This window comes from Saimiri boliviensis, chromosome 8, assembly GCF_048565385.1.
Source record: "Saimiri boliviensis isolate mSaiBol1 chromosome 8, mSaiBol1.pri, whole genome shotgun sequence".
Lineage (NCBI taxonomy): Eukaryota > Metazoa > Chordata > Mammalia > Primates > Cebidae > Saimiri > Saimiri boliviensis.
This window is the reverse complement of record NC_133456.1, coordinates 73,672,068-73,699,582: the sequence shown is the minus strand read 5'-3', so window position 1 is coordinate 73,699,582 and position 27,515 is coordinate 73,672,068. Positions and strand designations below refer to the sequence as shown.

General features: G+C 45.9%; 1 protein-coding gene across 9 annotated transcripts in view; it reads right to left on the bottom strand.

Moving 5' to 3' along the window:
* Positions 1–283: 283 nt before the first annotated feature.
* VPS8 (VPS8 subunit of CORVET complex) overlaps positions 284–27,515 on the bottom strand; it is a 363,874-nt gene continuing 336,642 nt past the window's right edge. For all 9 annotated transcript variants that reach the window (XM_074404642.1, XM_074404643.1, XM_074404644.1 and 6 more), the window contains 2 exons: positions 11,965–12,045; positions 284–8,692 (listed from right to left, as the gene is read on the bottom strand). In XM_074404642.1, coding sequence (XP_074260743.1) covers positions 8,543–8,692; positions 11,965–12,045 — 231 coding nt within the window. In that variant the 3' untranslated portion in view covers positions 284–8,542. The remainder of the gene's footprint in view (positions 8,693–11,964; positions 12,046–27,515) is intronic.

Below are 27,515 nucleotides of genomic sequence, written 5' to 3'. Positions count from 1 at the left end.
TCCTCATCTCCATCTGAGACCACCTCAACCTGGATTTCATCGTCCATATCACTATTGGCATTTTGGTCAAAGCCATTCACCAAGTCTCTAGGAAGTTCCAAACCTTCCCTCATCTTCCTGTCTTCTTCTAGCCCTCCAAACTGTTCCAGCCTCTGCTTGTTACCCAGTTCCAAAGCTGCTTCCACATCTTCAGGTATCTTTGTAGCAATGCCCCACTTCTCTTGTACTAATTTTCTGTATTAGTCTGTTCTCATACTGTTATAAAGATTTACCTGACACTGGGTACTTTATAAAATAAAAAATGTTTAATTGACTCACAGTTCTGCAGGTTTTACAGGAAGCATGGCTGGGAAGCCTCAGGAAACTTATGATCCTGGCAGAAGGGCAAAGGGAAGCCAGTAACTTCTTCATGTGGCAGCAGGAGAGAGTGTGAACACGGAAGTACTACACACTTTTAAACAACGAGATCTCATGAGAACTAGCACAACAACAAGGGGGGAATCTGCCCCCATGGTTCAGTCACCTCCCACCAGTGTTTAAAAATTTCTTGCTAACACTGGAGATTACAACTCAACATGAGATTTGGGTGGGGAAACAGAGCTAAACTGTATCAGGTATATAGCAATGTTTCAATACATATAATGTGCAATAAGCAGATCAGGGTAATTAGCATAACCATCATCTCAAACATTTATCATTTCTTTGTTTTGGGAACATCCAATATCCTTCTTGTAGATATTTGAGACTAGATGATTAACTATAGTCATCCTACAGTGGTACCGAACACTAGAACTTATTCCTCCTGTTATTTATTTTGTATTCTTTAAAACATCTCTCCCTATTCCCCTCTTCCCTGCACCCTTCCCAGCCTCTGGTATCTTCTGTTCTACTTTTCACGTCTATGAGATCAACTTTTTTAGCTTCCATATATGAGTGAGAACATGCGGTGATAAACATTCTGTTCCTGGCTTACTTCACTTAACATAATGTCTTCTAGCTCCATCTGTGTCACTGTAAATCACAGCATTTCATTCCTTTTCATGGCTAATATTCCATTGTGCATATATACCACATTTTCTTTATCCATTCATCTGCTGTTGGACACCTAAGTTGATTTCATATCTTGGCTATTGCAAATAGTACTGCAGTAAACACTGGGGTGCAGATGTCTCTTCAATATACTGATTTCCTTTCCTTTGGATAAATGCCATGTTGTGGGACTGCAGGATCATATGACAGTTCTATTCATACTTTTTTTGGGGAACCTCTATACTGTTCTCCAGAGTGGCGTGCTAGTTTACATTCCCACCAACAGTGTACCCGAATTCCCTAATCTCCACATCTTTTCTTGCCAGCATTTGGTATTTTTTGCCTTTTTTGATCATAGCCATCCTGGAGTGAGATGATACCACATTGTGGTTTTGATTTGCATTTCCCTGATGATTAGTGATATTGAGCATTTCATCGTCTGTCTTTGGCTATGTATGTTTTCTTTTGAGAAATACCTGTTCATATTATCTGCTCATTACAAATTTTTTTTTCTGTTGACATGTTTGAGTTCCTTGTATATTTGTATTTTTCCTTTCTTTTGGATGCAGGGCCTCACTGTGCCAGGCTGGAGTGCAGTGGCATGATCATGGCCCACTGCAGCCTCAAACTCCCAGGCTCAGGTGATCTGTCCACCTCAGCCTTCTGAGTAGCTGGAACTGCAGGCACACACCAAGATGGCTGGCTAACTTTTTGTATTTTTTTGTAGAGACAGGGTTTCACCATATTGGTCTCATAATCCTGGACTCAAGTGACTCACCCACCTCAGCCTCCCACAGTGCTGGGATTACAGGCATAAGCCACCACACCTGGCCTATATATTCTGGATATAGATATTAACCTCCTGTTGGATGAACAGTTGGCAAATATGTTCTTCCATTCTGTAGGCTGTCTTTTCACTCTGTTGATTATTTCCTTTGCTGTGTGGAAGCTTTTTAGTTTGAAATAAGCCAATTTATTTTTGCTTTTTTTGGCCTGTGATTTGGAGGACTTAGGCATAAAATCTATTCTTAGATCAATGTCCTGAAGTGTTTTTACTATGTTTTCTTCTAGTAGTTTTATAGTTTTGGGTCTTATATTTAGGTCTTTGATCCATTTTGAGTTGGTTTTTGTATAGAGTGAGAGGTGGGGTCTAGTTTCTTTCTTCTACATATGACTATCCAGTTTTCCCAGCATCACTTACTGAAGAGGGTGTCCTTTTCCCAGTAAGTGTACTTGGTGTCTTTGTCAAAAATCAGTTGGCTGCATATACATGGATTGATTTCTAGGTTCTTTATTCTATGTGTATTCTTATGCCAGTGCCATGCTGTTTTGGTTACTATAGCTTTGTAGTATATTCAGAAGTCTGGTAGTGTAAGCCACCAACTTTGTTGTTTTTGCTCAGAATTGCTTTGGCTATTCAGGGTCTTTTTTGTCCCATACACATATTAAGATGTCTTTTCTATTTCTGTTAAGAATGACATTGACATTCTGATAGGGCCTGCATTGAATCTGTAGCTTGTTTGGGTAATATGGTCATTTAAAAAATATTGATTCTTCCAATTCATGATCATGGGATGTCTGTTTGTGTCTTTTCCAACTTCTTCCCCCCTCCCCCCCGCCAAGACAAGGTCTGATCCTATCGCCCAGGCTGGAGTGCAGTGCTGCTGTTTCAGCTCACTGCAACCTCCACCTCCTGTGCTTACTCCATCTTCCTACCTCTGCCTCCCTTTTAGCTGGGACAAAAGGCATGTGCCACCGGGCCTGGCTAATTTTTGTGTATTTGGTAGAGATCAGGTTTCACCATTTGCCCAGGCTGGTCTTAAACTTGTGAGCTCAAGTGATGCTCCTACCTCAGCCTCCCAAAGTGCTGGGATTACAGACATGAGCCACCACCTGACCTCTAATTTCTTTAATCAGTATTTTCTAGTTTTCCTTGTAGAGACCTTTCACCTCCTTGGTTAAATGTATTCCTAAATTGTTTTTATTTTTTATAGCTGTTGCAACTGGACTGCATTCTTTTTCAGCTAGTTATTGGTGTATAGAAACACTAATGATTTTTGCATGTTGATTTTGTATCCTGCAACTTTACTGAATTATCAGTTTTACGAGTTTTTTCATAGAGTCTTTAGGTTTTTCTATGTATAAGATTGTGTTGTCTATAGACAGTGACTATTTGATTTCCTCCTTTCTCTTGTCTGACTGCTCTGGATAAAACTTCCATACTATGTTGAATAAAAGGAGTAAGAGTAGGCATCCCTGTCTTGCTCCATTTCTTAGAGGAAAACCTTTCAGGCTTTCCTTATTTAGTATGTTAGCGGTGGCTTTGTCATATATGGTCTTAATTGCATTGAGGTACTTTCTTTCTATACCTTAGAGGGTTTTTTTGTTTTCTTTTTTTTTTAAATATCATAAAGGGATATTGAATTTTACCAAATGACTTTTCTGCATGTATAGAGATGATCATATAGTTTTTGTCCTTCATGCTTTATGTCATGTAGCATGTTTGTTGATCTGCATATGTTGAACCAGCCTTGGATTCCTGTGGTAACATCCCACTTAATCATGGGTACTATATTTTTGATGCATTGTTGGATTTGGCTTTTTTTTTTTTTTTTTTTTTTTTTTTTTTTTTTTTTTTGGTGAGACAGAGTCTCACTCTGTCACCCAGGCTGGAGTGCAGTGGTGCAATCTTGGCTCACTGCAACCTCCACTTTCTGGGTTCAAGTGATTCTCCTGCTTCAGTCTCCCAAGTAGCTGGGACTAGAGGCATGGGCTACCACACCAGGCTGATTTTTGTATTTTTAGTAGAGACAGGGTTTCACCACATTGGCCAGGCTGATGTCAAATTCCTGACTTCAGGTGATCCACCTGCCTTGGCCTCCAAAATGGCTGGGATTACAGGCATGAGCCACTGTGTCCAACCTTGTTAACTAGTATTTTCTTGAGGATTTTTGCAGCTATGTTCATGAGGGATGTTGGCCTATAATTTTTTTTTTTTTTTTTTGAGATGGAGTTTTGCTCTTGTTGCCCAGGCTGGAGTCCAATGGTGCGATCTTGGCTCACCACAACCTCTGCTTCCTGGGTTCAAGCAATTCTCCTACCTCAGCTTTCCAAGCAGCTGGTATTAGATTACAGGCATGCGCCACCATGCCCGGCTAATTTTTGTATTTTTATTAGAGATGGGGTTTCTCCATGTTGGTCAGCTGGTCTCAAACTCCCGACCTCAGGTGATCCACCTGCCTCGGCCTCCCAGAGTGCAGGATTACAGGCATGAGCCACTGTGCCTGGCCTATAATTTTCTTTTCTGTTGTGTCTTTGCTGGTTTTAGTAAAGGGTTAGGCTGGCTTTGTAAAAGGAGTTAGGAAGAGTTCCCTCTACTTCAATTATTTGGAATAGCTTTAAAAGAATTGGTACTAATTATTTTACAAATGGTTGGTAGAACTCAGTGGAGAAGACATTTGGTCCTGGACTTTCCTTTGCTGGGAGACTTTTAAATTACTGATTCGATCTAATTATTTGTTATTGTTCTGTTTTGGTTTTCTATTTCTTCATGATTTAGTCTTGGTGGGTAGTATATGTGTCTTGAAATTTATGTTTCTTCTAGGCTATCCAATTTGTTCATGTATGCTTGCCTGCAGTATTATGATTCTTCTTACTTCTGTTATCAATTATAATGTCTCATCTTTCATTTGATTTTGACTTTTCTTTTTTTCTGAGTCTAGCTAAAGGTTTATTGGTTTTGTTTATCCTTCCAAAAAACCAACTCTTGGCCAGGCACAGTGGTTCATATCTGTAATCCCAACATTTTGGGAGGCCAAGGTGGGAGGATGGCTTGAGCCAGGAGTTTTTTGAGACCAGCTTGGGCAACATAGTGAAACCATGCCTCTACCCGCCCCCCACTCAAAAAAAAAAAAAAAAAAAGCAAGCTGGGCATGGGGCATACCCCTGTAGCTAGCTACTCGGGAGGCTGAGGTAGGAGGCTTGCTTGAAGCCAGGAGGGTGAGGCTGCAGTGAGCAGTGATTGTGCCATGCCCCCCAGTCTGCGTGACAAAGCAATAGGCTATCTCAAACAAAAACCTCTTAATTTCACTGATTTTTAAAAATTTTCTAGTCTCTATTTCATTTATTTCTGTTCTGATCTTTATTATTTTCTTCCTCTTGCCAACTCTAGTCTTGTTCTTTTTATAGTTCCTTAGATTGTTATGTCAACAGGTTATCTGGAGATTTTCTTCTTTCCTGATGTAGGACTTTATAGCTATAAATTTTCCTCTTTAACTGCTTTTGCCACATACCATAAATGGTATTTTTATGGGATGTTATTTCCATTTTCACTTGTCTCCAGACATCTTAAATTTTCCGATTACTTTCTTCTTTGTCTCCATTGGTTGTTGAGGAACATGTTCAATTTCCACAGATTTGTGAATTTCTTAAAATTCCTATTACTGATTTATAGTTTCATACCATTATGTTCAGAAAAAAATACCTGTTATCATTTTCAATCTTAAATTTCTTAAATATGGTCTATCCTGGAGAATGTTCAATGTGCACTTGAGAAAAATGTGTATTTTCAGGCTGTTGAATGGAATGTTCTGTGTATGTCTGTTAGGTCTGTTTGATCTAATGTGTAATTCAAGTCCAGTGTTTCTGCACTAATTCTCTGTCTGGATAATGTGTCCATTGTTGAAGTCCTCTATTATTACTGTATTTCAGTTTCTCTCTTCAGATTTATAATTTGCTTTATAGATTTAGGTGCTCTGATGTTAGGTGCATATATATTTGCAACTGTTGTATGTTCTTGATGAATATTAACATATTTGTTATATATTACATTTATTATATATGTTGTTATATAACTTTGTCTCATTTGACAGTTTCTGACTTAAAGTCTGTTTTATCTAAGTATAGCTACTCCTGCTCTCTTACGGTTTCCTTTGCACAGACTATCTTTTTCCATCTTTCATTTTCAAGTTACGTGTGTCCTTAACGGTGAAGCGAGTTTCTTTTAGGCAGCATAGAGTTGGATCTTATTTTTAATCCAATCGGCCCCTCTGTCTTTTGATTGGCATATCTGATCTATTCACATTCAAGGTGACTATTGATAGGTAAGGACTTATCACTGCAATTTTGTTCATTGTTTGCAGATCCTTTTTCCTGTCTTCCTCTCTTGCTTTCTGATTGATTAGATGATTTTTCTCTAGTGGCATGCTTTCGTTCCTTGCTTTTGATCTTTTATTGATCCACTACAATTTCTTGCTTTGTGGTTTCCATGAAGCTTACATAAAACATTTTAGTTATAACAGCTTATTTTAAGCTTATTACAACTTTGATTGCATAAAGTTCTGCTTTTACCTCACCCCTCTCAAACACATTTCATGTTTTCCATGTCACAATTTACTTTTTTTTTGGAGATAGAGTTTTGCTCTTTCCTCCAGCTTGGGGTGCAATGGCGTGATCTCGTCTCACTGCTCTAGTTTCAAGCAATTCTCTGCCTCAGCCTCCCGAGTAGCTGGGATTACAGGCACCTACCACCATGCTCGGCTAATTTTGTATTTTTAGTAGAGACAGGGTTTTACCATGTTGGCCAGGCTGGTCTCGAACTCCTGACTTCGTGATCCACCCACCTTGGCCTCCCAAAGTGCTGGCATTACAGGCATGAGCCACCGCGCCTGGCCCACAATTTACATTTTTATATTGAATATTCCTTTTGCCTTGGTTCTTTATGCTGTAAAAGAAGAAGGGGAATCACTGGGTTTTGCTTTGAGAGTATCAAGTTGCTTTGGCATTAATTTTAGGCTCAATGAGAAACGTTTTGATACATAACTTCAGGCAGGTAGCGTCACTGACTCTGGAATCACAAATCTGAACTCCCCATGCTCTGCCACCTCTTCGGTATGTTACCCGGGTGAAATTACTTGTCACCTCTGAGCCTCAGCTTTCTCATCTGTAAACTGGGGTTGAGACTATGTCATATAGCTGCAGCAGGCATCTGAATGGTGATGAGTTAATGTTCCATCACGTCCCTCAATTTTATCTCCTGATACCTTCCTTTGGAAGCAGTGCCCTTGTAGCCCAGGTCTTAGAAGTTATATAAAAAAGCTCAGCTAGCATTTCTGGGGTAGTTGCCATGTGCCTGCATGGCACATAGCAAAAGTTTACATGTATTATTTCACCTTCACAACAGTTCTATTTATAAAGAAACAGAAGCTTAGCAAGCTTAACTGATTTGCTGATTACACGTAGTACATGGCACAAGCAGGATCTATTTTCTATTTAAGGGTTAAAAATTTGTATTGGCTGGGCCTGGTGGCTCACGCCTGTAATTCCAACACTTTTCAAGGCCGAGGCAGGCAGACCACCTGAGATTGGGAGTTCAAGACCAGCTTGGCCAACATGGTGAAACCTCATCTCTACTAAAAATATAAAAATCAGCTGGATGTGGTGGTGGGTGCCTGTAATCCCAGCTATCTGAGACGCTGAGGCAGGAGAATCACTTGAACCTACGAGGTGAAGGTTGCAGTGAGCCGAGACCGTGCCACTGCACTCCACCCTGAGCAGCAAGAGCAAAACTGTCTCCAAAAAAAAAAAAAAAAAAAGTATATCTAGTTTATATATCGATTTCCAGTAGGTTTGGTTAGTATCAGTCCATGAGAGCCTGATCATTCCAGTGCACGGAGGAAAAGACCATCTGAGTGTGTAGGGTGGAAACCTAGGCTCTGCGTGTGCTGACCTCCTGTGGGGGCTGGTTCGACGATAAACCAAGTCCCACGGCCAAAAACGGAGTGAGCGGTATCTCTTTGGCAGCCTTGCCCCAGTCACAGGAGCATCTGGGTGGCTCTGAAGACAGCTGAGGATGGAGCTGCTTATCTGAATTAAGGAAGGTGGTCACGGTCAGGTTCCTGACTTCGGGCTAATAAAATTGTGAACAGGGCTCCAAATGTCCTCCATGACCTGACAGACTGAGAGCCGGCCAGGAGACCTGTGGAACTTAAACACGAGGCATTTATTAGAACGGGCAAGTCCTACACTCAAATAAGGTTTCGCATGAACACATTAAAAGGGAGATGGCCCTGGCCCCTCCGTGTCTCTGCTCCAAGGCCTATTTCAGCTATGTTGCAGCCTGGCCAACCACTGTTCTCCGCAGAAGGTGAAGTTCCTCTGTAACGCCTCTGGAATGCCATTAGTGTGAGTCCCACCCACTTTCCAGGCTTCAGGGGAAAAGGGAAAAAGTCTTAGTGGGCAAAATGTACTTCCTAAACAGCTGGGCAGAGGTACTGACACTTCTTCGCTTAACAAGCAAAACAAAACCAACCAGTCAGGTGAGCTGGCGCGTGACAACAGTGTGAAGGCAGTCTACACTGGGAATGGTGGTGTGGACACCCTGGGCCTGGAAGCCCAATGTGGAACCTCTTCTCAGAAGTGTGGGAGGCGGTGGAGGCCGAGCCCACAGAGGTGGGGCCTCTCCCCAGCTGCTTAGGGATGTCTCTGGTTCTCCGGGGCCAGGCTCCATAAGTCATCAATCCTCAGTCACAGGTGGGGGAATGAGCTGCAGCTGGAAGTTCTCGTTCTGGAAGATGCTGTTGAAGGCAGGACCACCCTGGGAGCCACTGAATGGCCTATAGCTCTCGCTGCTGCGATTCTGGGAGAGTTCCGTGAGGAGAGCCAGCTGCAAAGGAGGGACACACATCAGCTAAGATTTGTGGGGGGCAGAGCGAAGGGGGTGTGTAACAGAGGTACAGAGGCTCCTAGTTCCTGCTTCAGATACACGAGAGGCTGCACTGTCTTGCCGGAGCGGGGAAAACCCTGCGTTCGGATCTCAGGTCTGTACATTGCAAACTAGCAGTGTGACTCTGGGCAAGTTCACTTCATTTTTTAGGGCCTATATTTCCTCATTCAATAATGAGACTGGACTGGTTCGCTCCCAAGGGCACACAAACTGCTCTGCCCGGCTCTGCAGAGTCCCCACTGAGGACTGCCCTGCTGAGCGCTCCTTCCTGCGGCCGCCCCTGAGCCAAGGAGCTCCGTGCTCAGCTCTGCTGGCTTCAGGCTCGCCCTCTTGGCGCACTCTCCTCGGAGTGAATGACTGATTCTCACCACTGGCTCTGACCGCTCTTCTGTAACCCGGAAGGCTTCCCACAGACGCCCAGCTGCCAACTCACACTCAGGGGCTCCCGAGTGGAACTCTTGGATTCGACCTTCTCCTCGGAGTCCTCCCTGCTCCCAGCTCCCTGATTCCCACCTGTGACACCAGCAGTGCCCTTGCTTTGTCAGTGGCTCAATTCTGGAAGAGCTGCCAAGGAGGAGAGAGGGTAGGAGGCAATCCTGGCACGGCCTGCTGGGAAGCCAGCCGCTGCCACTCTGAGGGGCCTTCCCTCGCGAAGGTAGGGAGCGGGCAGCCTGGCTCTGAGGTGCCCTCGATGGTCAGAGAAGAGACGAGTTCTACACCCAAGGTCCTCGGACTTCCTGCCGTTAGGGTCTTTGCCTGTTGCTTCCCAGAACACTGTGAGTTAACTTCCACCCCACAGAGCTAACCTGAAGGAAACCTCAGAGCCAAGGTAAACACGTTCCCTAAGAACAGGAGTTGGGCCCTGTGGGAGGGGCCGCCGTGTCCCACTACCCGCACTCTAAGGGACCCTGCATAGGCCCACATGGAGGCGCTGAAAGCCTGGCCCATGCGGCATGTGCAGTTGAGACAAGGGCCACCACACTCCTCAGGGCCACCTGTCTGCGTCCACACAACACGTCGGAAGTCCGAGGGGATGTCGAATCGCCTCTCGGGGGTATCGAGTGTCTTTCCGCCACAGGCACTTGGCTAGGTCCTTGCCATGTGTGTGATTTCTAATCCTTATAACATCCCGCTGGGGCAGAAAGCCTGGAGCCTGAGAAGTGACTTGCCCTAGGTCACCAGCGGGAAGTGGCAGTGTGGAGTCACTTGCCAGGCACCATGTCTTTGAGGTGCCCTCCGAACTCTGGCAATGGTGGCACAAGCTCGCGTGTCCACTTGTCACTTCTGCTGAAAACTCAGTGCTGGTGTCTGTGGTGACTGGGGAGACATCTGAAGGCTCCTACGTGTCAATTTATCAAAAAGAACCCAGGTCCTGGCCTGGAGACACACCTGCGGTCTGATCGACACGCCAGTCGCTCTGACTCAAGCTCTGACTGCAAGTGCCAGAAGGCCCACTCAAGCCGTCAGGCAGGGACCGAGAGATGTCCCTTGCTCTGTCCGAGTCCACCTCGTGCCACTTCCTTTCTTCCACAACCCTCCCCGTGCCCATCAGCCTGCGAAGTTCCCTGCAATGACTGTTACGTGCAATGCTTTGAGCAGAACGGGCAGCAGAAGCTCGGCTCAGTGCCTTCACCTCCTGACGCTGCGAGGTGGGAGGGGCAACCGCGAAAACGGCAGTAACAAAAGCCTTGGATTTCCCAGGAAAAGAGATGCCCGTGTTCTGCCGTGGCCACTGTGTGATCTGGAAACCAATGAGCCCTAAATAAGAGCTCAACAGTTGGAAGCAGAAGAACCTCCTTGGAAGACCCAGAAACCCAACTCCTGGGGTAGAGCTTGGCTGAGGCTGGGGAGGGATGGGGGTGATGCCAGTTCAATAAAGCTGCTGGACCTCTGCCCAGACCAACTCTCAAGGAAGGAACACCCCTTCTTCCCCTGGGCTACCAAGTAACCTAGCAGGTTCTGCCTAAGAATGGGGAGCGGGCGAAGGGAGCCCAGGCGGAGAAGCCGAGCACGCAGCAGTGCGCACAAGCTCACCATGAGCTCAGGAGCAAACGCGAACAGCTAGGATTTAGGTGTGCTTTGGGAGCGGAGGCGGCGGCAGGGTCTGGACTCGTTCTTTAGGTGGTGGAGATCCAGAACACGTCTTCAGCAAGGGAGCGACGACACAACACATTTGGGTTTAGAAAGGGTAGCCAGGCAGCCGCGTGGAGAAGGGACAGAAGGGTTTCTAGCCAATCAGGACCTGCAGTGGCCTCCATGCATGATAAGGAGACCCAACCCGGGGTGGTGGCGCAAGGGGTATTAGCAGAGACGACCCCACAGGATGTCCTCAGTTGGGGGGAAGGAAGGTTAGGGCTGAGCCTAGGGCTGCCAGGTCTCTGCTCTGGGTGGCTGGATGGCAGAGGTGCCATTCCTGAGGCAGGCCCTAGGCACAGAAGAACGGGTGGAGACAGTGGATGAATACACGTGCGAAGTGCCTGGGGGACACCCGGTCTGACGTGGTGGCAGGGACTGCTGGCCCCCCTCCCGTCTGTGCCCCTCTTCCACAGTTAGAGTAGACCGAGAATTTCAGCCCAAGGTCTTTTGGAATCAAGACCAATTTTCCCAGTCTCCACTGCAGTTAGGTGTGCCCATGGGTCTAAATTCTAGACAATGGAGGTAAGTGGAAGCCACCACGCTGGACCATCCAAGTTGAAGTCACGTGTTAAGGACGGCAGAGCCACAAGACAGAGCGCGGCTGAAGGGAGGTGCGTGGTGTGCCCTGGCTGGCTGCATTTACACTTCTCTCTTGCTTAAACCACGACTACTGTGCATTTGTCTTCCATGGCCAAAACTAGCTCAACCCATGCAGATGCCCAGGAGGGTCTGGGGCTTCGGACAGCATGGGCACTTATCCACATAGCAAACAAAGCCCTCCTGAGGCACCAGCCTTCCGGCCTGCTGTCTCTGGGGAGGTCAAACACAGAAGTGCTTCTGTGTCCTCACAGCTCATGGCAGGTAAGGGACAGACAGCTTTCCACTTCCTTTGCCCTCTTTACCAAGCTCTGAGTGCTCCCCGGGGCCAGGGTCTGTTGTCCCTGTAGCCATAACAGGAATGCCAGGGCACCTTCCAGGCTGGGAGGAGGCTAGAGGGAGGTTCAGAGACACTGCCTTTCTAAAGCAGGAAATTACAAATAGGGAAATAAAAATATAAACAGCCAGGCGAACATTACCCTGGAGCTTCCTCGGTAGAGGTGGCAAAGCTGATCAAATGCTTGGATTTGCTGTGGATCCAGAACAGGTTCTGAGGTTGCCTGAAAAATAAAAACCGCTAAGATTAGCAACATAATGGCTGGGTGGCCTCTGAACTCGCTCGACACTACGCTGAAGCAGAATACGGGGCTTCCTTCATTCTTTGAAAACGGTCCATGCTCCCAGCACTTAGTGAGAAACATACTGACATCAGTTAGAAGTTGGCCTGTCCCTCCAGACCCTTCCTTGGCGAGGCTGCGGGCTGGCCCGTCTCCAGATGCCCCCGGTGCAGGCTCCCTTCGGAGCTCCTCAGCCCTCTCTGGCATGACTGTCATGTGTGCTGCTTCCTATGGCCAGCAAGGATACCCCTTTCCTCTCATGGTGACAGGAGCTGCATTGTAATTTAAAAATCTCATCCTCTCCGTCTCACTGTAAAGCTGGTAGCCGCCGACGGCGTGGCAGGATTCGTCTGCTGCTTTTGGGAGAGGGCTGGTCTGCCTGCTCTTCCAGCACCTTCTTCCCCTGCTGTCACGGCGGGATCCGCCAAACTGCGGTTCTTTTCTCAGTGGACCTGATCCGACTCATCCAGAGAGAAGAAATGGGGTCCTGGGAGGCAGCCGTAGGTTTGGAGTCAGAGGAGAATCTGAATACGAGTTCTGACAGTGACCTGCTATGTAACTTCAGGCAAGCCACCGCACCTCTCTAAGCCTCACCTGTGGGAAGGGGTAATGCTCACCTGTGTCAAGGATGGCAGAGCCACAAGACAGAAGACAGCTGAAGGGAGGTGCGTGGTGTGCCGTGGCTGGCTGCATTTACACTTCTCTCTTGCTTAAACCACTACAACTCGGCGATTGTCTTTCAAGGCCAAAACTAATGCAACCAATGCAGATGCCCAGGAGGGTCTAGAGCAGGCGTCCCCACACTGCGGCCCCCTGAGGCCATTTATCCGGCCCCCCGCTGCACTTCAGGAAGGGGCACCTCTTTCACTGGTGGTCAGCGAGAGGAGCACAGCATGTGGCGGCCCTCCAGCGGTCTGAGGGACAGTGAACTGGCCCCTGTGTAAAAAGTTTGGGGACGCCTGGTCTAGAGCTTCAGAAAGAATGGGCACTTACCCATACAGTACACAAAGCCCTCCTGGAGGCATCGGCCTTCTGGCCTGCTCCCTGCTTACCTTCCGAGGTTACTGCAAGTTAAATAAGATAAATATTTAAAGTGTCGCCTGGCTGGGTGTGGGGTTCACGCCTGTAATCCCAGCACTTTGGGTGGCGAGGCGGGCGAATCACCTGAGTTCAGGAGTTTCAAGACCAGCCTGGCCAACATGGTGAAACCCAGTCTCTACTAAAAATACAAAAATTAGCCAGGCATGGTGGTGGGTGCCTGTAGCCCCAGCTACTTGGGAGGCTGAGGCAGGAGAATCACTTGAGTCCAGGAGGCGGAGGTTGTAGTGAGCCGAGATCCTACCGTTGCCATTCCATTCCAGCCTGGGTGACCGAGCAAGATTCCATCTCAAAAAAAAAAAAAAAAAAAAAAAAAAGAAAAAAGAAAAAAGAAAAAAAAATTTTGCAACTGCCTAAGACAGGTGAGGGCTCGGTCTATGCTGGCTTTTCTCACAATTCAGAGATACCCATAGTTAAAAGCTGATTTCAGACGTGTTTTTGTTTATGTATAGATTGGTAAAAAGACCTTTTTCTTTGCCCTGTATCACGAGCCTGTCCCGAGAGTCTGCACTGCACAGGCTGGTGGGTGCATCGGCCTCAGCCCAAAGCCTGGCTGTAACGGTCAGTAGCAGCAGCATCTTGGGCGAGCTGTCTGTTCTCTCTGAGCTGGGCACGTTTTGCATGTCTGTTTTGCTCACATGGGGATAGTGACGATAGCTACAGCACAGAAAGCGGCCAAGGCAACGCGCGCAGAACACGTGGTAGACGCACAGGCCTCCGCGAGTTCTCACTGAGCGCACTAACTAGAGAGCGCGGGAAGGCCCACAGGCCGCATACAGCCAGTCTCCGTGAGCCACCGCGGCGTGGCCCTTGCCCTGAAGTGGCTAGAGACACAGAAAGGAGGGGGCATCAGGGCCTCGTGCACGGGCGAAACTGGGTCATGAAAGAGGTCAGGGATGTGCAGAAGACGGTGCGCGGGGAGCGAGGGGAAAGCTGCGTGGAAGTGAGAGCTGCTCAGATCAGCTCCCGTCCGTCGTGCTCCCCGGTGCCCAGTATGTGCTTGGCACAGAGCAGCCATAGAGTCATCGCCTGCCAGTCACGTGAAGGGATGGGAGCCAGCACGCAGATTTCCGATTTCTTACTACTTATCGCTGGAGTTGGCATCAACCCTCTGCAATGCAGTAAGAACACAGGGCAGGCTCTGACACACTTGGGCTCAATCTGGACTCTGCCCAAGACCAGGTGAGTGGCTCTGAGCAAGTAATTCAGCTTCTCTCAGTCTCAGGTTCTTTATCTGTAAAACTCTACTTTGCAGAATTATGAAAATGAGAGAGAACGCATGGGCTTGGCATCCATTTGATATTTCATAAATGGCAGTCACGACTGCGACTGTGTTGTGTATACTCCCAGAAAGAAGTGTCCCCGAGAAAGAACAATGGGGTGAAATCAGGAAACACGGGCTCCAATCCTGTCCCCAGCTCCCTGTACACCCTGAGGGGGTCACTGTTCTCTGTGTTCCAGTTTATCAAAGGGCAGTGCTACCTCAGGCCACACTCTACCATCCAGGGAAGAGGTGGGCACCATGAGATCAGCAGGCATTTAAGGCATGAAAGAGTCAAGAAACACTGTAATGTTTATGGAGCCTAATCATGACTTGTATCTTTTACTGCATATTCAGAAGCAAATTAGGGGCAATGTCACAAAGACACAGGACAGCCTGAAGGGAAGTAACAGTTTCTGTGTACCGATGCCAAATGAGGGTCACACAAAAAAACAAAGGGCAGCGGGGGGTGGGGGTGGCGGTGGGGTGGGCAACAAAATAGGAACAATCTCCGCTCACATCCAAAAACATGCAAGTATTCTCAGACCACTAAACCCCCCTGGGATAGAACTGGGTGGGAGTGATTTTCCAATTGGAAGAGAAGGAAAAATGCATTTGCTGCTGTCTGCTAGAGCAAATTTCTTTTTTCCCATGTAACAAAGTCCAGTGTTAAGAGCTAAAAATTAAACTGCAGCGAATATGCGAAGAAGAAACAGTGGCAACCCTGGAAATGACCTTGTAGTACTCGGCGTTAAAGGAAACCCGGGGGAGGATTAGGTCCTGATGCTCTCTGGAGCCCCAGAGAGAGGGATGCTGGGCCAGCACATTTCAGAGCTCAGTGACTCACAGATGTGGAAGTGGGGGCGGTCAGTACAGTGCCAGAAGGGAGAAAGCAAACCAGGGTGTTCAAGATCCACAGACCTCCTAATAAACATATCAAGCGCTGGCACAGGAAAACCACCACAATCCACTGCGGGCCAAGTTCCCAAGAACAGGGGTGATACGACTCCTCGGGATTGTGGACATGAAGCCTTCTAACTACACTTGAAGACGCGGGCGGTCACAGAGGCCTGAGCTCTGTTTGCTCGTTTCTTACTCTCTACAATTACTAAGATCCTGGAATCAAAACCCGAACGTTTCCTTTCCTAATTATCTTTCCACACTAACACACGAGAGGAGCAAACCCGGTTTGTGAGAGGCACGGGCCACTTTGTATAATTCACAACACGATCATCTGTCTTTCCGGCATTCTAGAAGCCTTCTCCAGGTGCTTCTGTAATTTCCTGGTGGCAGTGAAGGCAGAGATCTTTCTCTGTCTCGGTTACAGCCTCAGCCAGTCTTTTGCCGCCGCCTAAGCTGTTTCACATTGGAAGTCCTTAATATTGAAAAGTTTTGCCTAAAATGAAAGTTTAGCTTCAGAGATAAAGGAAAAGGCACTCCTTTCCCTTTGCAAACAGGAAATACCTTGTCCAAATTCCCACGCACAACACAGTTTGCGATTGAACCTGACTCTTCATAGCCCCTCATTCCCCAGTGCCTCAAAACTCTCAGCAGGTCACCGCTAATAACGAGTTAGGTAATGAAATAATACAACAGGCAGCCAGGCTGCTAAGCTGCCTAGAGAGAGGAGGGGAAATGTGGCAGAACATCTCTGCGGGAGGTTCGTTTAGAGTAGCCGTCATACCCTAGAATCACCAGCTCTAAGGGAGGCGGGTGCTTGAGGCCACAGATAAGAGACCGAAAGGCTGAGTGTAAAATAACTTTAACAACCCAAGACCTTCAATACCACAATTACAAAGAAACAACACGGTGACCTTTTCACAGCACCGGGGAAAAAGGCTGCTTTACGTCTTCTCGGATGCAACACAGAGGAACAACCCTGCCTCCCCGCTGCGGTGGCTCACTTGATCCATCATGTATGACCATGTGCCAGCCACTGTTTTAAGTACCTAGCACAGAGCATCTCATTTAATCATCTCAAAAACCCTATGAGGTGGGTACTTTTGTTACTGTTATTTTGCAGGTGAAGCAGCTCAGCTCCTGGGGTTCGGTGATGTGCCAGGGTCATTCTGGTTGGTAGCAGAGCCCAGATCTGAACTGGGGCAGTCCAGTTCCAGAGATGTCTTTCATCTGCCATTCTCTCGGTATACGTCTGGAAGAAGCCTGAGGAAGGTCACTTTCAAAGGACCCAAAAGGTCGTGTGAGCAGCAGCGCAGCGCTTGCCTGGTCAGTCTGCCTAATCACGCTCCTGTGAAACTGATGGACGCCCGCCCTCCCTCTGGGGGATCCTTCATGAGTCTACTTTAATTTCAAAATGCATCCCATCATTCTATAAAGTATAAACAAAAAGCCCAGGACAGAGAACGAGAGAGCGGCGAATGAAAATAAATAGAGCTATTAGTGTTCTGCTTAAAAATCACTCTGGGGCTGGGCAAGGTGGCTCATGCATGTAATCCCAGCACTTTGGGAGGCCGAGGTGTGGTGGCGCACGCCTGTAATCCCAGCTACTCGGGAGGCCGAGGCAGGAGAATTGCTTGAACCCAGGAGGCGGAGGTTGCAGTGAGCCGAGATCACGCCACTGCACTCCAGCCTGGGCAACAAGAGAGAGATTCCATCTCAAAAACATAAAATAAAATAAATGACTTTGGAAGCCTAGACCAAAGCCCAGTGTTAAGAGCTAAACTACGTTCTGCAGGGAGACACTTCACATACAACGTCACCACAGCTCTAGGTACACACTAGGTGTTCATGAATGCCTTCTGTCGTCACAGAAAAAACTCTGAACTCGGCTCAGATACGAATTAGCTGTGCTGATATACCTCATATCAGTTATGTCATCTACTAATGGGGAAATCTCTGCACAGCCTACCTTACAAGGCTCTTTCCTATAAGGGAAGGGCTGGGAAGAGAAATGGAGAAAGCACCTTTCCTGCCATCCATTAGTCGCTGGTCTTCTGCTACCTGTGTTTAATGAGCGCGTTAGCCCAGTGAAGGAGACGTTATTTTCTCTAATTTACCTGTGAGGAAACGGAAGTTTAGACATATTAAAATACAGCTTGTAAGAGACAGGGTAACAAACGCCAGGTGCTCTGAAGGTATACGGTATCATGGGTTTCTCAGGGAAACCCTGAGCTGCCTGGTCTGTGTCTGTAGGGGCTGATACTGCATCTGCCCGAGTGCCTACCAGGATCCTCTGTGGTGCCATCATAAGGCTGGCGCTAGGTGAAAGCTGTGTCATTATATAAGGGAACGTGAGTATCTTCTGTTTGGTGTTATTCACCCGTTTCGCTCCCTCATAACAGAAAATGACCCCCAGCTGGTTCAGTCTTTGAATCCCAGATACTGCTCGGGCGACTCCTTCCCCAACCTGCTTTGAAAGGCAACAGCCTGAGGAAAATCTGTGGTGACAAAAGCTGATCATCGCAGCATGTACTTTTAAAAAATGGATTAAAACATGTCGAATACAGTTTGAATTTTAGATAACTAATGTAGCTCTTTGGTCAAGTTCATGAAAACCTTCCTGTTTTCTTGACAGAGATAATCATGTGAGAAAGGGTTGGCCATCTGAGTATATCTGCTTCACAGGCTGGAAAGCTCAATTCCCAAACATTAAAAGATCACTGCTGGGTGCTGCCACCCACAATGTAACAGAGGTATTATCTTGAGTCGTCACCACTCCGAGATGCCAGGACAGAGGGCAGGGCCATTACAAACGGGCATGAACGTGACAGGACTGGGACACAGATGCATGTCACTGAGAGTGCCCCCTTCTCCAGGGGCCACTGTCCTGTGCAAACATGGCATACTGTGGCCACCCCACAGTCACTTTTTCTTTTTTGTCAGTACAGGAAGATCTTAAGGAAATCCAGAAAGATTTATTGTTTCAGGGCATTAGGGAAAGGACACTCTGGGAATCTGCCCTAGCAGGACTTCAAAACAAGCCTCGAAAACATGTAGCTGCTTTAACAGTAATTAATAGCTTGCCAGAAAAAAACCTCAAAAGTCTCTAAAGGAAGGTGACAAAATCCAGAGGCTGGTGGCTCTCTCTTAAGGATGTGCTGTGTCTGGAATGACACCTACCATTAGTTGATATTTCATAGAAAACCAGGGAGCAAAACTTCAATACTATGATGGAAGAAATATAAATTCTAACTAGAACACACCTAGGATATTTGTAGAAAACAATAAAAAAACATAGAAGTCCCAAGGCAGTGACTTGTCAGACACAGCAGACGGCCCCAAGCACAGCCCACACTTGACGTCCGCGTCCGCCTCCTTCCCTTCTGCATTAGCCAGCGGAGAGTCTCACTGTTTCCCGAGCAGGCCTGATCCACTGTTTGACACCATATGAAGATTTGGGGCTGAGGTCCAGACAGAAGGCTATGCTCTGCAGTGAATGTTAGCCACCAGAAAACACCACACGCATTAGAGCAGCACTGTCTGCAAAGCTCTGTTAAAATTCCATGACCTTTACGAACGGGTGATAGTTCAGCACAGCACGATTAAGAACGGCCTCCTGGGTTGTTTCGATGCACAGCAACCGGCTGCTGGTGGCTCTGTCACACGTACTGAAGAGAAAGAGGGTGACTGCACATCCTGTGGGAAGTGCCTAAAAGCACCATCAGAAAACATGTTGGAGGGGAAAGGCCAATTTGTGACCTGATCAATAATCTCAAATCTCAGGTCCAAGAAGAAGGCAGCCGTGAGGGAACTCCTGTTTTGCCAAGGGACTGTTCTCTTCCATATGGAGAGGGCACAGGATAGAGCAGAGGACTACTAGCACTGAGATGGTCTCACATACAGTCCCATGACAAGACACACATGTGATAATCTGAGTGGGAAAGACGGGTACTCAGGCAGAAGTGTCATATTAAGAAGCGCAAAACCGGCCGGGCGCAGCGGCTCACGCCTGTAATCCCAGCACTTTGGGAGGTCGAAGCGGGTGGATCACCTGAGGTCAGGAGATTGAGACAAATCTGACCAACATGGAGAAATCCCATCTCTACTAAAAATACAAAATGAGCCAGGTGTGGTGGCAGGTGCCTGTAATCCCAGCTACTCAGGAGGCTGAGGCAGGAGAACCACTTGAACCCAGGAGGCAGAGGTTGCAGTGAGTGGGGATCCTGCCACTGCACTCCAGTCTGGGCAACAGAGAAAAACTCCGTCTCAAAAAGAAAAAGCATCATATGAAGAAGCGCAAGACCCACACTATTAGCTGTCAGCTGCATTAGCATGGAAGCTAATGAATGATGCTACATGTCTGATGATGAGCTGTAAGGCTCTATCCTTGGCTTTGTTATATACACATACTTTATCAATGGCTTCGAGAAAAAAGGCCTATCCTTGGGAGGAAAAAATGATTCCCAAGGGTCATAAACGGAAACAATGTAAGCAATGCCTTGCACTTGGCTCCAGAAACCAAGGGTATGTACATCAATAGCGTGTGAACAGAACCAGGAGTCTGATATCAACATGTCAACTGTGAATCAAACATGCAAAATGGCTGCTAAAAAGCGACTGTGCCTTTGGTTCCATTTACAGAAACAGAATCTAGAGTAAGGAAGATAATGAAGTTATTTTGTTCTAAAATGACCTCACCTGAAGTACAATGGTAATACTCAAAGAGGCGTGGTCTGATGGGGGGAGAAGATAGAGGAATGGATTGCGGACGTTGTGCCTGGACAAAAGACCACTGAGGGCTGGAGATTCAGGACCTCAGCCACATGAAGCACGGGAATTCTGCTCTATAAAAGAAGGATTAAACTAATTTTGGTAGGTCCCAGGGGAAGGACCAGGATCAACTGGTGTCACCTACTATAAGGAATAATTATCTTGGTTAGAGCTTCCAAAGATGGAATATCCTGCCTTAAGAAGGCGGTTTTCAAGCAGAGGCAGAAGATTGCTTGTTACAATGTATGAGGAGAGAGACTACTTCCAGCACGACAGCCTGAGGAGCTCTGCTCTCGTCTGGATGTGGCTCCCTCTAACCCTCGTGTTGAGATTTGATCTCTGAAGCTGGAGAGGCCTTGTTATGGAGGTGTTCGTGTCACGGAGGTGTATCCCGCATAAATAGATTAGTGCCTTCCCCGAGGGTGGGAGGTGAGTGATTTCTCACTCTCTTAGTTCCCATGAGAGGCGGTTGCTGAAAGAGCCTGGTACTTTCCTCCCGTCCCTCTCCTGGTGCTTCTCTTGCCATGTTGAAACCATGCCTTCAAAGAGTTAAAAAAAAATCAGCGACGAACAGAAATTCTTGAGTTTGCAGGATAGCAGATAAGAAACAATTTGCTAAAATGCAGAAACTTCCTCTGCTTGTGAGATTTAAAAACCAGGCTGAAATTGGCTGGAACCAATGTGGTGGCCTGGAGTTTGTGCAGAATGAGCTTGCTGATGTCACAGCCCAATTTCTACTGCATATTTCATACTAATTTGCACAGACCCATGAGGTAGCATGAAGAGATAACCACGCATGCCTGAGGATTTTCCAGACCTCCTCTTTTCTTCTACTAATCACCACTAATCCCAGAATCTAGCCCCTAAATCTCTTCTAATAAAATTACTGCCTTAAAGCCAGCAGAGGGAGACAGATTTGAGCTAGACTCCTGTCCCCGTTAGTCAATTCATAATAAAAAGCATTTCTTTTCTAAAACAAAACCAAACTGCATAGTGTCACAGTGTTGGCTTCTAAAGTATCAGGCTAGCAATGCCCCTTTTTCTCGGTAACAAAGTAATCTCTGGACCTGTCGGCTCCCCTGTGTCTTGAGAGGAGGCAGCCTGAGGCTCCCGGGAGAAGCAGATGCTGGTACATGCTGCTCGCACATCCTGAAGAACCATGAGCAAAATAAACCTCTTTTCTTTATAAATCACCAGCCTCTGGTGTTCCTTTATAGAAATACACATGGACTAAAACAAACTCCAAATAAAAACTGGTGAAAACTATAAAATGAAAACTCCAAGCATTTAAAACCCAAATGAAGAAACTGCCCTCCTACACTATGAAAATTTGGTAAGAAAGATGACTATGATTTCTGAACCGACTGCTCCCTTCCCCACCTTCACAACTCAGCAAGGCAGAAACTGCACACCGCTGCAGCCAAGAGCAGCAGACTCTCTTATCCCAAGATCACAGTTGGAAGGCTTTCTTTCCAGTAGGAGCAGGACTGCAGTATTTCTCATCCTGCCTTCTGCTACGTATTGCTGGGCTAAGTCCTGGGTGAGTGCAGTCATGAGGTGATGGAGGTTCCCCTCTTCTGGCAGCCTCTACTCATGCAGTGGAAGTTCTACCTTGGAGGCTGTGCCCTGCAAATCCTTGGTTTCTGACCACCCTTGCCCTGCCTTATGGGTTCAGGAGAGGAGACCAGGAGGCTGCTGAGGCTCTCACCTTATGCTGCTGCCCCTCCCCACTTCCAACAGCATTCGACTCCTAGACTGCAGGATGACACTCAGACAAAAGCTTGCCGTTGTCCCTACCCCCAGCTCCAGAGCCCCAGCTCTGAGATTTTTCTCTGGGAAAGAAACAGGCTCGAAAATAAATAGCTCCTAATCTTTCCCCAGAGGAACTGATTTCACTTGCAACCGAATACAGAGAATTTCCATCCTAAGTGTGTTCTTAAGAACAGTGGAGGTAGTGGTGAAATGCAACTGGGGAGAGGCTTGTGGATTTCATGCAGATACAACCTGGACTAGAGGCTGGCTACTTTGCAGAAGAGAACTGAGGAGAAAGACAACTGCAGGAGACCTTGTGAGGTCAGAAGAAATATCAAAAATAGGTCTCAAACTATTACCTAAAAGAAACTGCAATTTGACTTGATTAATTTATAGACAGTTTATGTCTTAAGGCGTTAGTGGAAACAACAGAGCAATCATGAGGCAATTTGCAGAGCTTAACAGTGAGGTGTGGGCGGAGAAAAATAAACAAACAACAAAAAATAAGAGCCTAGCTAATACCACTGTCATTCCAGGAGACTGTGGACATACCCATGGCTGTACCTACTTGAGGACCAATATCAGAAGCTTAATACTATGGAGAAAAATAGACTTCATTAAATTCATCTAGCCAGTCACCGAAAACCAGCCCTGGGGGCAGGGGACCAGTACATAGGGTGTACAATATACAATATATTTTCTAAAATGTCCAGTTTCCATCAAAAAGTTATGAGGCAAGCAAAGAAATAGGAAAGTATGATCAATCCCCAGGAAAAAAAGCAGAAAACACAAACTGCCTGTAAGAGTAAACAGATGTCAGATTTAACAGAAAAATATTTCAAAATAGTCATTATAAATATCTTCACAGAACTAAAGGAAAGCGTGGTTTACAAAGTAAAGTATGATGATAATATAGCATCACACAGTATCAATAAAGAGATACCAATTTTAACAAAGAATGCATAAAAATTCTGGAGTTGAAAGCTACAACTGAAATAAATTCACAAGAAAGGCTCAACAGTAGATCTGAGCTAGCAGAAGGATTGCTGACTTGAAGACAGACCAACAGCGATCATGCAAGCTGAAGAACAGAGAGAAAAAAGAATGAAGAAAAGTGAACACAGTTTCAGAGAAATGTGGGGTATCCGCAGCCCCACATAAGCATAAAGAGAGGACCAGAAGAGGAGAGAAAGGAGAGGAAAAATATTCTAATAAATTATGGCTAAAAATGTCCTAGGTTTATTGAGAAACAATAACGTACATATTCAGGAAGCTTAAACAATTCTAAGTAGGATGAAAACAAAGAGTTCCACAAACAGATACATCATAACAACATATCTGAAAGTACATAATAATATAATGCCAAGTCAGTAACAATGTGAAAAACTTGAAAGCAGCAAGAGAAAAATGACTAGCAATTTACAAAGAACCCCAATAAAACTAACAGCAGAAACAATGGAGGCCACAGGCAGTGGGCTGACTTATTCAAAATGTTTAAAGATAAAACTGCCCATTAAGATTTCTACATCCAGCAAACCTATCTTTCAAAAATGAAGGTGACATAAAAACTTTCACAGAGAAACAAAAACGGAGAGAATTTGTTGGTAGCAGACCTGGCTTATAAGAACTGCTAAGGCAGTCCCTGGGCAAGACGGCTGAATATGAACAGCTCTGGTGCACAGCTCCCAGCGAGATCGACCCAGAAGACAGGTGATCTCCACATTTCCAACTGAGATACCTGGTTCATCTCATTGGGACTGGTTATACAGTGGGAGCAGCCCAAGGAGGGCGAGCCAAAGCAGAGTGGAATGTTGCCTCACCCAGGAAGTGCCAGGGGCCAGGGAACTCCCTCTTCTAGCCAAGTGAAGCCATTAGGGACTGTTTCCAACACCCGGCCCAGCTACTGAGTGTTTCCCACAGTCTTCACAACCCACAGACCAGGAGATTCCCTCTGGTACCTACACAACCACCAGGGCCCTGGGTTTCCAGCACAAAACAGGGTGGCTTTTGGGCAGAAACAGAGCTAGCCACAGCAGTTTTTTTTTCATATACCAGTGGCACCTGGAATGCCAGTGAGACAGAATTGTTCACTCCCCTGGAAAGGGGGCTGAAGTCAGGGAACCAAGTGGTCTGGCTCAGTGGGTCCCACCCTCACTGAGACCAGCAAGCTAAGATCTACTGGCTTGAAATTCTCACAGACAGCACAGCAGTCTGAGCTCGACCTGGGACATTTGAGCTTGGTGGGGGGAGGTGCGTCCACCATTGCTGAGGCTTGAGTAGACAGTTTCAACTCCACAGTGTAAGCAAAGCTGTCAGGAAGTCCAAGCTAGGTGGAGCCCGACACAGCTTAGCAGCTGAAGGCATTGTCTCACTGTATGTCTTTGCGGGGCAGGGATAACTGGAAAAAGGCAGCAGCCCATCAAGGACTTAAAAATGAAACCCCCACCTTCCTGGGACAGAACACCTGGAAAAAAGAGTGTTAGTGGGTACAGCTCCAGCAGACCTAAATATCCCTGCCTGGCAGCTCTGAAGAGAGCAGCGGATTTTCCAACAGAGCGTTCAAGCTCTGATAATGAACAGACTGCCTCCTCTAGTGGCTCCCTGACCCCAGTGTATCCTGACTGGGAGACACCTCCCAGTAAGGGCTGACAGATACCTTAAACGGGAGAGCTCTGGCTGGCATCTGGCAGGTACCCCTCTGGGATGAAGCTACCAGAGGAAGTACCAGGCAGCAATCTTTGCGGTTCTGCAGCCTCTGCTGGTGATTCCCAGGCAAGCAGAGTCTGGAGTGGACCTCCAGCAAACTCCAGCAGACCTGCAGCAGAGGGGCCTGTTAGGAGGAAAACTAACAAACCAGAAGAAATGGTTTCAACATCAACAGAAAGGACGTCCACTCAGAGACCCCATCCAAAGGTCACTGACCTCAAAGACCAAAGGAAGATTAATCCACGAAGATGGGAAAAAAAAAAAAAAACAGCGCTAAAAGGCTGGAAACTCCAAAAACAAGAATGCCTCTTCTCTGTTAAGGGATCACAGCTCCTTGCCAGCAAGGAAACAAAACTGGATGGAGAATGAGTTTGATTAACTGACAGAAGCGGGCTTCAAAGGTAGGTAATAACAAACTTCTCCAAGCTAAAGGAGCAAGTTCTAATCCAATGCAAGGAAGCTAAGAACCTTAAGACAATATTAGATGAAATGCTAACTAGACTAACCAGTTTAGAGAAGAACATAAATGACTTGATAGAGCTGAAAAACATAGCATGAGAACTTTGTGAGGTATGCACAAGTTTCAATAGCTGAATTGATCAAGCGGAAGAAAGGATATCAGAGACTGACTAACAAATCAATGAAATAAAGCAAGAGGACAAGATTAGAGACAAAAGAGTGAAAATAAATGAACGAAACCTCCAAAGAATATGGGATTATGTGAAAAGATCAAATGTACATTTGATCTGTGTACCGGAAAGTGAAAGGGAGAATGAAACCAAGTTGAAAACATTCTTCAGAATGTTATCCAGGAGAACTTTCCCAACATAGCAAGGCAGGTCAACATTCAAATTCAGGAAATACAGAGAACACCACAAAGATACTCCTCAAGAAGAGCAACCCCAAGACACATAATTGTCAGATTCAGCAAGGCTGAAATGAAGGAAAAAATGCTAAGGGAAGCCAGAGAGAAAACTTGGGTTACCCACGAGAGAAGCCCATCAGACTCACAGTGGATCTCTTGGCAGAAACCCTACAAGCTAGAAGAGAGTGGGGACCAATATTCAACGTTCTTAAAGAAAAGAATTTTCCAACCCAGAATTTCACATTCAACCAAACTAAGCTTCATATGTGAAGGAGAAATCAAATCCTTTATGGGCAAGCAAATGATGAGAGATTTTGTTGCTACCAGGCCTGCCTTACAAGAGCTCCTGAAGGAAGCACTAAACATGGAAAGGAACAGCTGGTACCAGCCACTGCAAAACATACCAAATTATAAAGACCATCAATGCTAGGAAGAAACTGCATCAACTAATGGGCAAAATAACTAGCTAGCATAATGGCAAGATCAAATTCACATATAACAATATTAACCTTACACGTAAATGGGCTAAATGAACAAATTAAAAGACACAGACTGGCAAACTGAATAAAGAGTCAAGACCTATCGATATGCTGTCTTCAGGAGACCCATCTCATGTGCAAAGACACACATAGGCTCAAAATAAAGGGATGGAGGAAGTTTTACCAAGCAAATGGAAAGCAAAAAATAGCAGGGGTCACATTCCTAGTTTCTGATAAAACAGACTTTAAACCAACAAAGTTCAAAAGAGACAGAGAAGGGCATTGCATAATAGTTAAGGAATCAATGCAACAAGAAGAGCTAACTATTCTAAATATATATGCACCCAATGCAGGAGCACCCAGATTCGTAAAGCAAGTTCCTAGGGACCTACAAAAAGACTCAGACTCCCACACAATAATAGTGGGAAACTTTAACACCCCACTGTCAATATTAGACAGATGAACGAAATGGAAAATTAACAAGGATATACAGGACTTGAACTCAGCTCTGGACCAAGCAGACCTAATCGACATGTACACAACCCTCCATCCCAGATCAACAGAATATACATTCTTCTCAGCACCACATTACACCTATTCTAAAATTGACCACATAATTGGAAGTAAAACACTCCTCAGCAAATGCAAAAGAATGGAAGTCAGGACAAACAGTCTCTCAGACCACAGTGCAATGAAATTAGAACTCAGGATTAAGAAACTCCCTTGAAACTGCACAGCTACATGGAAATTGAACAGCTGCTCCTGAATGACTATTGGATAAACAACAAAAGAAAGGTAGAAATAAAAATGTTCTTTGAAACCAATGAGGACAAAGACACAGCATACCAAAATCTCAGAGACACATTTAAAGCAGTGTGTAGAGGGAAATTTATAGCATTAAATGCCCAAAAGAGAAAGCAGGAAAAATCTAAAATCAGCACTCTATGTCAAAATTAAAAGAACTAGAGAGGCAAGAACAAACAATTTCAAAAGCCAGCAGAAGACAAGTAATAACTAAGATCAGAGCAGAACTGAAGGAGATAGAGACATAAAAAAAACTTTCAAAAACAAAAAAAATCAGTGAATCCAGGGGTTGTTTTTTTTTTTTTTAAAGATCAAGAAAACAGATAGACATAGACTGCTACCCAGACTAATAAAGAAGAAAGAAGAATCAAATGGTTGCAATAAAAAATGATAAAGGTGACATCACCACTGATCCCACAGAAATACAAACTAATATCAGAGAATACTACAAACACCTCTATGAAAATAAAACAGAAAATCTAGAAGAAATGGATAAATTCTTGGACACTTACACCCTCCCAAGACTAAATCAGGAAGAAGTAGAATCTCTGAATAGACCAGTAACAAGGTCTGAAATTGAAGCAGCAATTAATAGCCTACCAACCAAAATAAGTCCAGGACCAGACGGGTTCACAGCCAAATTCTACCAGAGGTACAAAGAGTAGCTGGTACCATTCCTTCTGAAATTATTCCAAACAATAGAAAATGAGAGAATCCTCCTTAGCCCATTTTATGAGGCCAACGTCATCCTGATACCAAAACCTGGCAGAGACACAAC